This window comes from Dermacentor andersoni, chromosome 8, assembly GCF_023375885.2.
Source record: "Dermacentor andersoni chromosome 8, qqDerAnde1_hic_scaffold, whole genome shotgun sequence".
Taxonomy (NCBI): Eukaryota; Metazoa; Arthropoda; class Arachnida; order Ixodida; family Ixodidae; genus Dermacentor; species Dermacentor andersoni.
In genome coordinates this window covers 52,357,357-52,373,983 of record NC_092821.1, presented here as the reverse complement: position 1 = coordinate 52,373,983, position 16,627 = coordinate 52,357,357, and the positions used below count along the sequence as shown (strand labels likewise).

Genomic DNA, 16,627 nt, shown 5'->3' with positions numbered 1-16,627 from the left:
TTTCCAGGCAGGCGGGACCAAAGCGAAGCATAGGCGACCGGCTCAGCTATCGTTCGTATCGCAACCTGCCGTATGTATCTCTATCTTGGCCCGAGAGACTGAAGCAAGCGCAGATAACACTGTCGCCTCAAGCTCAGAACGCTATACTAAGCAAATGAGGAGGAAAAGACATACCTCCAGTGCCAGTTCAAGTCCGCACCCAATACACGTCCAACCTTCAGGTTCTAGAGCATTCACTTTGTTAATATAGCCTTGCCGTGTGGTCGAATTGACGATGTCCATATTGTGGGCAACTGTGGCCTTTGTGGAGAATGTTACAATAGCCAGTCTCCTCAAGCCATCAGGTATAGTTTGTATGTAGTGCCTGGCAGCTTCTTTCAAGAAATCAATGCGACCCCGATCCTGCGATATGAAGACATCATCATTATTAGCATGATCACCAGTAGCAGAAGGCGGCTAATTTAATGTCTACTACAGAGCGAACGCCTCTTCTAGCGATCTCCAGTTTATCCTCTCTGTAGAAACTATGCTTTATACACTTTTTTAGTCTCGGCCAACTCTTAGCACTGAAGAAATCATGCAGCATAAAGTAATTTTCAGTTTGGTGATAACGGGCTATATTTTTTGCCGCAAAAGCTTTTGAGCTAGCCCTGGAATCCATCCACTTAGAATAATCACCGTCTGCCAGTCGGATCGGATTGGGTTGGGAGGACGCCGACGTTAATGTTAAGTCTTCGGAATTCCAGTGCAGCCTAAGGCATTTAATCTCCTGTGTTCTTCAACGGTTCCTTGCACCTTTCCTAATAACGGCCGTTGACATTTCAACTTCTCGTGCAAGAAACAAGCAACATGGTATTCCTGTATTTCTATACCCCGGCCACTACGCATTCTTTGCATATAACCTCTATAGACAAGGAAGGCCGGACAGACTCGTCAGGATGAGTTCAGTACAACCGGCTCTGCACAATGTATGCGGCTCATACACATGCGAGAAAAATCATTCTAAGCCGTCAGGTTTGCGGCGTCAACTTTCTGAAAGCCAGCAGAGCAGAAAGCAGAAAGGGAGAGGAACCGCTGTTTGAAAAACATGGAACCGGAAAATGAGGACACAATGCCTTCAACTGCGGCTATTGGTTCGTAACGCACCCACACTTTAGCGCATTGTATACACTTGCGCTGTGAATGCTGCATAGCGAAGGAGCAAAATACACAGAAATATTAGAGGTTGCGCTATTAGGTTAAAACACCCAGGAAGCGGCACACTTGTTTTGAAAGTGTGCGAAGAAGAGCAGGCGTCCTTATGATTGTCAGATTTTCCTCGCTTGTTAGTTGCATTTGTAACGGACAACGCTGGTTGCCGCCAGGGTTGAGTGAGTGGCAAAAATTTCTACATTGTGCACGGCGTTTACGGGTGCAATGCCGTCCCTCTGCCCTTTCCCTGTGCCCAATATGAGCCTTATCGAAAACCCAAGGCATAAAATTAACTATCCACTGAGTAAAAAGAAAATGCTTATATATAATTTTTATTGGGCAGCTAAATAGTTCCTTATTAGCCTTGAAAAACCTTTCTCTGAATGCTTTCAAGTTGTATAATGCTGTGTTTACCACGTGTGTTCCAAGAAATTGCTGCCTATTCAAGTTTTACTGGCTTGCAAGCATGCTACGCGAGATGTTTAATACTGGGCGGCAGGTTATTAAGTATTTAGAAGAAATCGATAATTTCGTAACTCCATCAAAAAAACGCAGATATGGGTCTTCATTTATACAGTTTATTCTGCATGGAAACACAAAAGTAAAAGATATATTCGACCTGAAATATGCCACTGTTTTCCCGTAGATAGGTACGTCCTTTACGAATGTTTTCTTATATTTGACGGGAAACATTTTTCGGTTTTTACATTATATTCTTACGTGTACATTTATTAACAGCGCTCATTCTTTACAATTACCATCTACGCGATCAACTGAAGCAGCGATTTGTTTAAGAACAGCGCGAAAGATTCGCCAGTAGCCGGATCCTTACGCCACAATGAACAGATCACAAAGTACGTGAATTGCTCGGTGTGGCCGCCTATGCCTCCACCAACCGCTGTGGCGTCTTGCACTGCTGAATGAGCAATGCTTAGTCCTGTTTCTCACGTGATAGCCGGCGTGCCACAAGGGGACTGAGTGGAGAGGTGGCCGTGGCGAGCGGCAGAGTTGGTTTGGTAGTCTTGGTCCCGTGGGTGTGCACGTGTAGTGAGCCGGGGTTCTCGGTGGGCGGCGTGTCCGCCGTCGCCTGCGGGAGTGAGGAACCAGCGGCCCGACGCTTCTTGGGATGGCACTTTCAACTCACACTATGCCCACGTCGTTCCAACTGCTCTTAAACTCCTACCGCAACTTTTAATCATGAAAAACGTTCAGTTCCCGTTGTCGGCGACCTTCAAGTGACCTTGAGCCAAAAGCCACTGCCCTTATCCGGGCACTCGACCAAAAACATCAGGGCATCTTTGCGAGCACAAAACGGGGTCATCCAGGCAAACAATGAAAACTTGTGAAAATGCGGTCTCTGGCCCCCGACCCTTTGTACAGGGCCAAATGTTTGTTCACAGTACCACTCAAGGAAAAAATTCTGGTGCGGTGAAGCTTTATTTGTCATTTCTAATAGCGACGTCTAAAAGGGGATACAGGGCACTTGATTGCCATCTTTTGGCGCGCAGACGCGAGAGCTTGTGCTGCTTTGAACACCAACATTCCGTTAGTTCCGCGGCACGGGTTTTGCGCCGCTTCGAGAGATGGTGCCATGCTGTGTGGCCCCTCCTTCAGTTGCTTTTCTTCTTCTAGCTGGGCAGAGTTCTCTGTCTCCATGGCGTCTTTAGCTGCTTGTCGTGCCATTTTCAGCCGCTTTTCTTCTAGCTGGGCAGCAACCATGTGGACCAGTGCACAGTGTGGCGTGGTTCGGTACGGTGCGGGGAAGTGTTGTGGCGTGTGCCATTGCGAACATTCACTCCACTCATTTTAAGTATGTGTCTAGTATCATGTCCGACCAATCTGCTTTGCCTGTAGCCATTTCATGCTTACATCACATCTACTTTCAATCACGGGAGAGCCAGCCGTTTTTAAAATCGTTCAATCGCGAGTTTAAGGCAAGTCTTGCGTATTATTTTTTTGTGTGTGTGGATTCTGCAAGCGTAGCGTTTCTCGCACGTATTGCCATTTGTGTTTTCTTTGCACAATCGTTTGTTTCTCTTTTGCGAGCAAGCCTACATGCTTTCGCACTGAAATCGGTGAGATTTAAGTCGGAGGCGGCCGTGCTGGAATAAAAGTAAGCGCAAGAGGAGAATCGCGCCTCGAGATGGAGAGGAGGAGCACGTCGGGACGCTGTGGACGAATACGCGGTAGTGGGAAGAGGAGGATGGAGGCCGAGTGTCGTGGGACTAGTGTGCGACTGCGTTCACCTCCTCTGGCTGTCGCTACGAGCTCTGTGTTCGCTACGGTCGTAGCAGGTTCGTATGACGATGAAGAGGCCGAACGCAAACAGAGCAACAACGCAAGCAGCGTCAGGCCGAGCCCGAGTCGACGGACCTCGAAGTCGTCGGCAAGCGCCGAGCACGAGCTCAAGAAGACCGGCAAGGGGGCTCTGGCTTGGCGTGCCCAGTAAACACCCGACAAACGTGCAAGGTGACTTGTGACAATGCGGGGGTGTCAGGCAAGACGGCATATAGCTCAGAAACTGGGGAATGACACCTATATACGCTTGCGCATTGCTCCCTTTCACGATGTGAAACGTCCCAATGTTTTTTTTTTTCTGCGGTGGACGAGCATGAACTTTTTCGACCTTTTTCGACCGGCTCACGGGAAATCGGCCTTCACCGCGTGATACGGAAGCGATAATGTCTAGCCGCTGAGCGCATGGCGTATATGGGAGAGCGTACACCGGAGAAGTATAGTGGCAGGCACCAGCCACGTGCCCAGCCCCTAGGCCCTAGCGCAGACCTGGTCGAACCATGCCCATCCAGCTAGAGCCCTGCGCACGAGCCTGGTTGGACCTGGGCTTTCGGATAAGCCCGAGCTCGTTCAGTGCTCTAGCTGGAAATATATATAAACTCTAGCTATTGATATACAGCTCAAATACTTTATGAAACATAGAACCGTAAAGGGACACTGAAGGAAAATACTACATCATTTCAATCGGAATGAACTTGGATTGAAAACTGTTTTCGTCAATGTCCTAATGAAAGTTCGATTAGATTAGAAGGTCAAGAAGAAAGGACGCCATAGTGACGTCACGTATTTCAAAGTGAATTTTCGTGCTTACGCCATGTTGGTTCAGCAAAAGTTCCTGAAGTTCAACATGCCTGATCGTTGGCGTACTTTGAACACAATGTAATCGATGTTTATCGCAAAGGTATTACGTAGGCCCTAGAAAACGCCGTCAAAATCCTTGACATCACAGCGAGCTGGTGCGAGAAATATAAGGAAGCGTCGCCGCCCGCTTTTCCTGATCGCGTTTTTTATCGTTTACTAAGCGTGTTATCCTGGTAGGGGTGACGTTTTCAATATTCTCAAATGACAATTTGCTGATGCAGAATAATTTATTGTTCTCTTTAGTGTTCCCGTAAACTAACACTGTGCACAGTTACATTTTCACTGGCTACGCAGTAAGGTAACCTAATTACTTTATTCAGTAACATGCACACGTCTTTTTTCATGCTTTCACTTCTTTCTTTAGCAGTTCGTACACGATTTGCCGTAAGCAGTGCGTCCACGTGCCTTCCTCGCACACCCCGCGCTGACGTCACAGTTGAGCGTGCAGGAACGCAGGGATGAGCGCCGACAGTGATACAGCCTCGGAAACGCACGCACGGCACCTTTCTAGGAAGCGCAAGACGACGAGTCTGTGTGCGCCTAGCACGTTTCTGAACGGGATATGCGGTGTCAGCATGCGGCAGTGTGCGCTCACTCGTGCGCGCTTCGTACATCGGCCATTTTCGTTTGACTGCCACTCTTTGCTACGAGCATGCAAACGGCGCAAACAATGCATATCGAAAGTCTCTGCTTACCCACATACTAGCCGACACATCCAAAGTCAGAACAATTTTTTGAGGTTTGTCTGCCCTTTCTTGCCATTCTTTAAAGGTGACGCCAACGTGCTTGAGCGGGTTTGCATCTGCTAAACTGGAAGCAAGGTTTGAAAGAGCACATATCAGCTTCTGCCAGAAAGAACGCAAAACTTGAGATAACAGAGCGGCGTGGAAGCATTACAACAGCAGTTAACGTAGTGCTCGGGGCCTCAAAAATGAATCGTTATGCAGGTAATAGCGTTGTAGAGGTCGCGTGTCGTGCCGCGCACAGCAGTGCAGGCGAAGCACAGTCAAGAATATTTGTTTACTTATTGCGCATTCAAGGGCGCCTTAGCGAGACGGCTCTCTACTATATTGTGCCTCCTTTGTCTGACAGAATTTGTTGCACCGAAATTCATGGCATGCTCCCTGGAGCAACGGAGTGCTACGGGGCGTAATGATGCACATCGTCAACCGCTACTATCGCCTCCCTTGTGGTCGAAATTTCTTGGTTCGCTCACAGCATCTTAATCACTGTCGCCTCCGCCGACATTCTCGTCCTTTCTGCCTTAGATGGTTTTCAAGACGTCGTCGGTCGTCACTTAAGGTTTACATCCTTACATCATCTACTGCCACAGATTTGTCAGCCGTCGCACTGTTGATTCGCTGCACGAACAGCATATGAGTTGAGTGAGTTTTGGAGTAGTGCCCCAGGTCTACTCCGGATATTGCCACGGTCGTCGAGTGCGCTGCCGTTAGCGCTAACTCAGAGCGCACCTGGGGGACCTCTTCTGAGGGTAGTGGCGCCACCGCTATGTCGCAGTCATTGTAAAGCAACAAATCGTGTCGGTGGGAATGCCTAAATTTCTTCCTCTCAAAGGCAAATTTGTTGCAGTGGTGTAAGTTGCTTAGGCGTTGGCAATTCATACAAGGGATAAGAATTCACCCGGGATACAGTGAATCGTTTCTCGTATACTGTATACAGGTACTATGTCTTTTACTGTAGAGGCATTTGTTCTTTAGGCGTTCAACTGTATACCGGCTGCATCGTCAAAGTAGTTGGGCATGCATTGGTCTGGAGAACTGGTGCTTACATTTGGAGACACTTAGGTGCACATTCTGCCCTCGGGAAACGAGCACGATGCAGCGCTTCTGTATTTGCGTAAAGTGCCCCAGATAAAGCGGGCCAAGCTACTTGAAGTAGAAAAGGGTGCGGCGGTGTAGTTTGAGATAGGACAATGGATCAACGATTGTTTTGTTAGCAGCCGACTCGCGCACATTGGTGAACTTTCCAGTGTCGTTTAGCTAAGCCGTCCAAAATTATATTTTGTTTGCATAATTCCATGAGCTCGAAAATTAATTTTTGCATAGCACTCGAAAACGTCATATTTACGGTTCGATACGTCGTCGTCAATTTATTTGCGACTTTCAAAGTTATCGTACTGAAGCAAGACAGCCATTGAGCAGTGTTGATTCATTCAAACACCTTTTGGAGAACGCTCCAGTCGCGGGCACGAGACGCGTGGGCACGCCTTCACTTCGCGTTTTTCGCGTTTTGTGTAAGAAGAATCAAACACCAAAAAAAAAAAAAAAGAAAACTATGGAGACTATAGCGAGTTGGAAAACCACTGAACATGAAATTTTGGATTGGGAGCACAAATGTCTAGGACTCAATAACATTCACGGCCCAACGGTCAGAGCCACAGAAAACTACCTCACAGACGTGTCCTTGTTGTCTTTCGTGTAATATGCCCCGATAGTTTCCCGCGCTGGTTGATCTGCGTGTCTAGAAAGAATCCTGGTTTCGTCCAAACTTGGGGGAGCAGCCACACTCTCGATATCGGCGAAGCAAACAGGAAGTATGCGTACCTTACAGTGAAATCAGCATTTCAGAGTTACCGCCAAGCGTCGGACATGGCGCAATAATGAAGCAAAGCTTTATTTACCTCTTCCTTTCGACCTTCGTGCCAACACAGCCATGCCGTAAGTTATAAATTACAAAAATGTACAGAGACCAAAATGTAAAGCAGAACGCATCCCATATATCGGTTACGTTAAGCGAAGTGCTAGAGAACAGTACATTGAAATGCAGCCCATGGTATGTACGACGTGTACACGGTTACGGGTAATTTTTTTTTTCCTGTTCCGCAGCTGTCGGGATCTTGCGAGGGGGGCACCATTTATAAATGGCAGTGTCTTATTTGGCCACTTTTATGTAGACGCACAATGAAGTTATTTGACGTGATGTGATCACAACATATTTTTCTAGAAGTTTGGTAAACGTAACGTTTTTACTACAGCTGGGAAACTCAATGCTGATGACATCCGCGCGTGCGAATTGCCTATTACTATGCGAATGCGTCCTAAGTCAGGTAAGCGATGTAACAGCAAATCCAGCATCTAACAGCCTCAAACGCTACCTTCGATCGGGGCCTATTAGATATTTGTGAGACTTAAAGGGTCCCTTTCCATTGTCCGCGATGCGCTCAAAAGCAATACTATAGCGGTTAGAAACGGGCACTGAAGCGCAGGAAAATGGCCCATAAAGCATTGCCTCATTTTAAGCCGAAAGCCTTGTACATCTCATTGGAAGGCGTCCTTGAAGGTCCTTGTGGCCTGGAACTGTTCATCCACGACAGTGCAAGAAATTTGGAGAACGCTTAAGCTTCGCCTTTAGTGCGATACTATTCAAAGATCCCCGACAGCTTCTCACGCTTCCCGGCTACTGCAGCTAATGCAAACGTAATGCTCACCGGGAAACGCTGGTGGCGAACGCTGTGCTCGAAGGCGATCGATGTGTTTCTGTTTAGCGCGAGAGCGTTAAGGAGCCCATGCCGCCGGAAACCTAGTGTTGGCTTCGGACGTCTCTTTGGATGAAATATTTTCGAACCACCCAAACCCAGGCGCTCCATGTGACGCAAGCTAGTTACTGAACAAATTCAATTTCTCAAGCTAAAATACGTGGAAAAATTGTTAACTACGACTTACACACAACCTACAGACACGATAGCTCTTGGATTGTAATTTAGCTTCAAGGGAAAACGTAATTTTATTACGCGAAAGCTAAAAAAAGAAAAACCTTTTTTGGGGCTTATACAATTCACAGACCGGCCGTGGTATCCGTCATTTGCGCGCGCCAGCACGCAGGCGTCTCGGGGACCACGGAGTGGCGCGCCTGGTTCCTTGCCATACCTCCAGCTGGCGTTCGCCTCCACCGCATCACGGCCCACGCAAGAGGCAGCGTTTCTACGACAAAGCCCGCCTTCGTGCATAGCATTCGCAGCCAGCGTTTCCCAGTACACATTATGGTTTCATAAGCACCAGTTGGCGGGATGCGTGAGAAGCAGTCAGGGATCTTTGAATGCTATCGCGTTCCACTCTTAAAGGCGAGGCTTAAGCTTCCTCCGGATTTCTCTGATGGCGCGCCATTCCGACAAGGCCTCAAACGCCAGCTGCAATACGCTATCGCGGTAAAAGGCGTTTGTGTTTGAGTTTCCGCGTAACAGAATTATGTTTTTTCGTATATTCAAATTAAAAACTGATGCCCTCATGTGTGTAGGTTGTGTGTCACTCATATGTTATGATGTTTCTGCGTATTTTAAATTGAGAATTAAATTATTTCAGTAATTTCCTTGCGTCACATGCGCACATGGAGGGCCTGCGGAGTTGGGTATGCGTGGTTCGAAATTCCTTTCGGCGAAGCGACGTCCAATGTCAGACGTCGTCAGTACGCCAGACTTTCTGCGACACGTGACCCTTACCACTTTCGCATTTAAGTATCACGTTGTCGCAGAGATCTGCCCGCGCCTCGGCTCGCCCGTTCGACGGCGTCTTCTTCCATAGCTTTCTTACGCCTTCGCGTCTCCCAGGTGGTAGCTAAGGACACCCAGCAATAGTTTCTGCGAGATCTATGCCTGTGTCAGAACCAAGAGAGAATTAAGCTTTCGAAGTGTTTACGTCGACGTTGCTGACTGACGCTGATGACTGTCGTTTTTTTTTCGCTGCAAAGCGCTGACGCTCCAGTTCGGCTTTTCACTTCTACGCTTCTTCGGAAGTCTGCGTAAAAATCTCTGGTGGTCTCGACAACAGTCCAATTGATGCGGCAAATTTGATCGTAAGTACTTCAATGAGAGCGCGCGGCTTGGCATGTTTGATGTGATAATGCTTTAGGGTGTTTTGTTTGACCTGGCCTTTTGCATTATTCGTGCGCGCCATGCTCGAGAGACCTCAGACTTCCATTTCAGCGCGTAGGTTGTGGTAACTGGTTCGTTCATGCGTTTATGTCTCCTATGCGTGCGTTGTGGGCGCTGTATGCATGCACCATTTGAGCGCGTCGACCCCAAGAAACCCGGTACAGCTGTAGTAGTACTCGTGGTACTCAAGCTCTGAAGGTGCGTTTAAGTTACATTTTTCATCTGCTAGTCAGGGCTTTATCTTTAACTTAAGGCTAATAGCAGCCTACATGAATATTACATCTTAGCAGTGTTGCCGTGATTGAGCAGGTTTCACGAAACCTACCACGATTCCTTATGTCGAAAGAAGCGTACCAATACCAAGCGCTAAGTCTGTCAAAAGTCCCGAAAGGCACGTACTCTTTAAAGTCGTCGCTCTTTAAGATGACGTCAAGGACAGACGCACCGCCACACATATTGTTTTGCTTTGTCGGGGCAGCACTGTTGTGCAGACGTCGCTTTTTGTTTGTTGATTCACAAAAATAGGAAAGCTGTAAGGGAAAAAAAAAAACAAGACAGTATAGGGACTATTGTACGGTCATCAAAGGGATAAAAAATTGAAAAAAAATTTGTCGCCGATATTTCGGACTCCAGTGACACCTATCGCACCAAGAGTGGCTGAAAAAACACTCTGAGCAGAAATGAGCGAAGAGTAATTTTAATTAATATTTCTCAAATCGCCGCACCTAACAGGGTCCTCTGAAGGCTCCGACAAAACCGGATATAGCGTCCCACTTACCTGCCTCATTGCTTCCAGCGAATTGCGAGCGATCGCAAAGCCTTGAGGTGTCATTGAAAAGGCAGCGCCTCAACCCTGACGCTGTGATGTTTTCTCGCGGAAGAGCAAGCAACAAGACCTCAGATATGAGTTTGAAAAGAGAAGGAGAATATGCGTGACTCTGTTATCGCAAATACGAGAGACCAGCGGAGCAGGGCGAAGGCCAGTAAAGTATTACCAAACCGAACGCAGGACACACGAACGCAGGCAACGCGTCCCTACGGCGTCCGCTAAAGGCGTCTAACTACGGCGCCCGCAATTCGCGTGGCCAACGCCGTAGTAGACGCCGTGGTTATACGGAGCGGTGGGCAAGGATGACATTGAGGTAGCCTTGCAACCGCCCATTTATTCAATACAAAATAATGCTGATCAGTGTTGTGAGCAGTTTCTGCCAGAAGGTGCTGCACTAAGTGCGCGGTAACGTAAATGAGCTTGCAGCCGAGCGGTTGGAGAAGACCAACTATATTGATACGAAAGCGTCAGATGACCCATTGAGCGAAAAAGTCGGCGTCTCCCGTCTGTAGCAGCGAACCGGCTGGTAAATTTCCATTGGTTGCGACGCCATGTCTCGAGCGGTCGAAAGGTAGCATTTGCTGTTGCGATGACGCGCCAGGTGTCATGTGAGGAGAGAGCACATCGCGGTGGCGGTACGTCACCCTCAGTCTCGCTCTCGGAATCCTGCGTTATCCGCGAGTTCCTCGTCCACTGCAGCTCTCGCCTGTTCTGATTCTCGGTAATGCCAAATGAAAACGCGCCAAGCGTCTAGACGCACCCGCTTGCGCGCGTAGAGTTCAGGAGGACCACTCAGCGGCGTTCAAATGGAAATAAATGCTTCCGTATTCAGGACCGGTATAACGTAAAACTATTCCAATCTGTTTTTAATGAAATCGGCCATTAGCCCTCATTGATAGGGTAAAATGTCTCGGGCTCTGTCCATATGGCTGTAATGCCCGCTCACATGGGCTAGACCCGAACCATTCTGACCTATGAGGGAGGGCTAATGGCCGATTTGGAATAAAAACAGGTTGGAATAGTTGCGCGTTATAGGGTTATACTCGTAACGAAGTGCTTAGGTGTCCTCAGATGTTTAAAGAGTAGGCATCCTTTGGCGCATATTCCAGCTTCGTCACGCGAAAATACGCGAGAAAACTGATACCTTGTGTCTGCGCAAAAGTACATAATTTGGGAACACATTTAAGCATAAAAGTATCAGTATGGAAGATTTGTATTTTGCCAGCGATAAGGCCATAATTTAAACAAAGTGATGAGCGATAATTCAAATCAACAAAAATAATATTGTTCAGTGAGAATACCCATCGGATACATAGGGCTCCATAGAAGATGTATGGGGAAGGTTATGGTAAGGGTGGTCCTCCCGAATTTTGGGGTTGGGCTAATTAAACTGAGGGTGGGCCAACTAGAAATTTCGGGGTGGGTCAACTTAAATTTAGCTCTTGGCCCGCTTGACATCTGGGGGTGTGTGACTTGAAATTTGGGTATGGGCTAACTTGAAATTGGGCCATAGGCCGACTTAAATTTAAGGATGGGCCAACTTGAAAGTTGGGGTCGCTGGTGGGCCAACTGAAATTTGGGAGTAGGCCAAGGTAAATTTAGGGGTGAGCCAACTAAAAACGGGTGAGGTTGGGCCAACTTGAAATCTGGGTGAATGCCAAGGTAAATTTGCGGGCGGGCCGAACTGAACATTGGGGGTGAGCCGAACTGAAATTTCGAGTGGGCCAACCTAAATTTGGTGGTGGGCCAAAGTGAAATTTGGTAGGGGCCAAATCAATTTGGCAGCCGGCCAACTTGAAATTTCGGCTGGTCTAACTACAAATTTAGGAGTGGGCCAACTTGAAGTTGTACATAGGCTGACTTGGCATTCGGGGATGGGCCTACTTCAACTTTGGGGGTAGGCCAACTTAATGTGTGGACGTGGGCCAACCTAATTTAAGCGGATCAGCTTGAAATTTGGGGTGGAAGTTTAAGGTTAGGGGTTGGCAAAGAAATGTGAGGGTGGGCAAACTTAAATTGGCCAACTTATTTGTGCCTGGGCCAGCCTAACTTTGGGGGTGGGCCAACTGGAACTTTGGGCGTCTATTCAGGTTGGCTTTCCCTGTGTGGGTTCGAGGTGATTTCCCTCGGCCCAACTTGAGTTGGGCCAAGTGAATTTTGAATTTGTGGCAAATTGAAATGTGGGGGTGGGCAAAGTGAAATCTGGGAATGGGTCAGCCTGAGTTTTGGGGATGGCCAACTTATGGGGAAAGGTGTCTCGCTTTGAAAAGTGTAAGGAACTCAGGTATGCTGAGTTCGCTATAAGCCGTGAAACTATTCACAAAAATGAGAATTCGGGGTTGCCACGTGCGTCCCTGACTGACCACAGGGGCATCTCAAATTTCGGGCGACGATGGGACAAATATCTGAGTATGTGGGGGCTATGTAGAAAAATAGTGTGAGGTATTTAGAGTAGTACGTATATTTCTAATTACTTGTATGCACTTATTTTTGGCTAATAAAAAATTGAGGCAAAAGCTTTCTCATTCTTTCTGATTCGAACTCAGGGGGCAGCGCGGCATGAAATCCGCGAGGAGAAGAGCGGAGAGAAGGCTGCAGCAGAACAAATCGGGCGAAAAGCGGAGGAGGAGGGTACGGCGGAAGCATGCGAAGAAAAGCGCAGTGTGGCGCTAAATGGCTACCACATGGCACCAGATTAGCGCACATCGTCTTGGAGGTATGTTGGCGGGGTTTCGGTAAATCGCGCCCACGCGTCACCCACGAGGCGGCTCTCGCGATCTCGAAATAAGCGAGGCTGTCGGGCCAAACTTCGCTCCGTTTGCAACGTGCCGCGCTAGACAGATTGTCCGCGCCAGCCGAAAATAAAATGCGTACAGAGCTTCGCTCAAATTTTCGATAGGGAGTATCGTGTTCGTCGGCGATATTTCTTTTTGTTTTAGGTCAGCGCATCACATCGTAAGGAAATACAAAAGTTCTTACGTTTTTCACGTGCGGCATGAACATAATGGAGCTTTCTGCAAGGGTTTTATGGCCAATATAGGGCTTGACAATGCAGTCTTCTCCGAAGTGGCATTTTTCATCAGTCGGGCAAGGTGAGCCATTCTTTAGATTGGCGGTAAAAGGTATATTTTCTGAACATGCACTCAGCTGCACCTGTAAAATAAAGAAACAGGAAATTAAAATGGCACTTAGCTCGGAAAAAAGGTGTACAAAAGAATTTTGGACGAGAAAAAGCAGCACTGCGTTTTTCTGTTGATTGTCAAAGTACGATATAGAGCTAGCTGGGGTGGAAAGGCTTCAATGTTCGTGATGCAGTAAGAAAGTAAAAAGAATATACCCTAATTCCTTTTAAGTGACTCGGAAGTGACAGCAGTTGGTTCAGCGACTTCATGCTACTTGCTGTATTTGGTGTATAGCTAAAACAGATATCTAGGTGAACAGAGGAAAGTGCTCTTCTTGACCCCGCTAGGTGCGTTTTAGAAGGCTGCCGAGCATTTCGCCTGATTATTTATTTTTGCACGCTGATATTCAGAGTAACATATTCGTTGTGCTATAGAATCTTTTAGTATTTTTACATATGGCTCATGTACACCCTGATTCCGTAACGCCTCCATTACTGCTGAGGTTTCGACTGAATCAAACGCTTTCTCGTAATCAATGAAAGCCATATATAAGGGTTGGCTATATTCTACACATTTCTCTATTAGCTGATTGACAGTGTGCATATGGCCTATTGTTGAGTAGCCTTTACGGAATCCTGCCTGGTCCTTTGGTTCACGAGTCTAAGGTGTTCCTGATTCTATTTGCAATTACCTTAGTGAATACTTTGTAGGCAACGGACAGTAAGCTGATCGGTCTATAATTTTTCAAGTCTTTGGCGTCCCCTTTCTTATGGATTAGGATTATGTTAGCGTTCTTCCAAGATACCGGTACGCTCGAAGTCATGAGGCCTTGCGTATACAGGGTGGCCAGTTTTTCTAGAACAATCTGCCCACCGTCCTTCAACAAATCTGCTGTTACCTGATCGTCCCCAGCTGCCTTTCCCCTTTACATAGCTCCCAAGGCATTCTTTACTTCTTCAGGCGTTACTTGTTGGATTTCAAATTCCTCTAGACTATTCTCTCTTCCATTATCTTAGTGGGTGCCACTGGTATTGTATAAATCTCTGTAGAACTCCTCAGCCACTTGAACGATCTCATCCATATTAGTAATGATATTGCCGGCTTTGTCTCATAACGCATACATCTGATTCTTCCCTTTTCTCTGAACATTTGTATTTCTTACATTCGGTAATGCTGAACAATGTATTAAAAATGATTCTCTCGGTGCATCGTTACCAAGGCAGGGTTTCGCAGCATCTAGTTGTATTCCAATTGTCGGTGAAATTCCAGTACTGAATTATTCTTTCTTTATGCGATTCAAGCGAAACAAAAGCACGGTATTTGTGTACTTTATATCCACGACTTAGACACATTGCTGCATAGGTTTCAATGCAATCTCCCTACACACAGCCAAGTGTTGAGCAACCTACTCTAGGGCTTCTTGACACACTTAGTTGGAGGTAATGGATGTGACGTGTTGCGCAGAAATTGAGCGGAGAGGGAACGTTCATTTATGTGTGAGGCTAAGAAAAATGAGTCAGGTATGAAACTAGGCTTAACGCAAATATGGAGACGAAGCATTATCGAGAGACCGTGCCATTAAATGGCGCCAAACGTTTAGGCAGGGCAGGGACTCAGTGCAATAGGGTCCCAGAATCAGCCACCTCTAAACACCACGTGCCTCCCCACATAAGTGTGCATGCGAGCACGTTACAGCACAGAGGTCGGTCGCCGTGTTACTGAACGCGGGATATTCGGAGACTCAAATTTAATGCGATGTGTGTCACCAGTTCCTATGTAATCATTTAGGAAAATGGAAACAATCTACAAATTACAATTCCAACCCCGAAAGACGAACGTGAAGAGAAGCCAGACAAAACACTGCCTTGGAACTTTTGGGAGAGGCCATTAGTTATCTCACATTATTTACATGAAGCGTGCTTGCGCAGATGTAAGTTTGTGCTACCAGATTACCCTAAAACAAAACAAAAAATCCGAACGTCGCTTCAGCTTCTAAAAAACTGAAACATATGTTTCCGTTCTGCCACATGCCCCATATTCGACAAGTAGCTCACCGTGGGACATGGCTATTTATGTTCCCCGTGTGAACTTGTCACTGCTTAGGGAAGTGCCATGAAGATGTGCCGGAAATCCAAATTGATGCGGATAACGTGTTAAAGAGCACTCCAGATGAAGCACTATCTGATTGTTTCCGCAACTCCCATAAATAATGGTAGCTGGCCATGAATAGTCCAGGAAACTACTTCCACAAGACCTCGAGTCTTTAGTGTGAGCGTTAAATATATTCAAGGTGCTTCCTACAGGGACGCTGTATATCGCTAGGCTCTGGAAAAAATAGCGTGCGTCTATCAAGCCATGTACATCGAGAATTTCTCGCCATACGTGGACCGATCCCGGAGATAGTGCAGCACCGGGCTGAACCGCGGAGGAAGGGATGCAGGCCTTAGGCACTTCGCCAACTAGCAAAAATAAGTTGAACATCTTAGGTTCAAGTACTACCCGTATCAAATGCAAGCTTATAAGAACAGACGCTACCCTTTGACCCGCATCAGCCATGTCTACGTTCGCACGTCCCTCTGTTTTTCGGCGGTCCAAGCGCTTACGTATCTCCTGTCCTTTCCTTCCGCACTGATGTGGTGGTGGTCCTGTAAGCGTACAACCCGCCAGGACCACGAAGCGCAAAGAAATGCGAACCGTCCATGTGACCCCGATCCCGATATCTTCAAACGTTTCACCCGAGCAAGGGCCAGGTTTCAGAGAAAGTTTTCGGCTAATAAATTTTGCGCGCCCTGTATAGTGCGCGACCGCTTGTGGTTTTCGAGTGACGTCACAACCACTACTGCACTGCGGGACGTCGACCAACGCACGATCGCTTTGGCTACGGTGAAGCGGTGTGTGTCCTCCGAGCGCGGTGAAGTGCGTGTCTGTTCTACATGCCGCGATTCGTTAGTAAACGGTGGCGTACCACATTCTGCAACAGTGAATGGGTGCTTATACACCTAGGTACCTCATCATCTTCCGACGATCAACATCGTGGAGGAGCGTCATGTCGCGCCTGGCCTACTAATTTCGTGCATAGAGCGTTTGACGCACGGCAATGGACAGTTCGCCATTAAGGAGCCACATACACAAATTCGCTTGTCATCTAGCTTGACAGTGCGGAATGGCACTGAATTTTTAAGAGTTGAGTCCTGGAACGTCTTCCTCTCCAGCATGCTACAAACTAAGCTTCTTAGATGCCTGATTAATGATTCTGTAAGGCTGTCGCCTATTTAATTGTTCTAATAGCTGTTTCAGCAGCACTGAATTATATAGCCGTGTTCTCTGATAAAACGGAAAGAAAATTTACGGAAAATAAAAGTTGCTTAGAGTGCATACGGCTGGCATTACGAAATCCTGACTGTGAGCTTACAACTGTCGTTGAAATCAAAAGTGCGCAAA

General features: G+C 47.2%; 1 protein-coding gene and 1 pseudogene across 4 annotated transcripts in view; both read right to left on the bottom strand.

Annotated features, from left to right (window-relative positions):
* LOC129382101 (calcium-activated chloride channel regulator 1-like) overlaps positions 1–16,627 on the bottom strand; it is a 57,826-nt gene that overhangs the window by 27,971 nt on the left and 13,228 nt on the right. For all 4 annotated transcript variants that reach the window (XM_072289671.1, XM_072289674.1, XM_072289672.1 and 1 more), the window contains 4 exons: positions 13,044–13,217; positions 9,635–9,765; positions 5,043–5,157; positions 175–402 (listed from right to left, as the gene is read on the bottom strand). In XM_072289671.1, the coding sequence (XP_072145772.1) occupies positions 175–402; positions 5,043–5,157; positions 9,635–9,765; positions 13,044–13,217 (648 nt within the window). The remainder of the gene's footprint in view (positions 1–174; positions 403–5,042; positions 5,158–9,634; positions 9,766–13,043; positions 13,218–16,627) is intronic.
* Positions 15,564–15,742, bottom strand: LOC126526218 (U2 spliceosomal RNA; annotated as a pseudogene).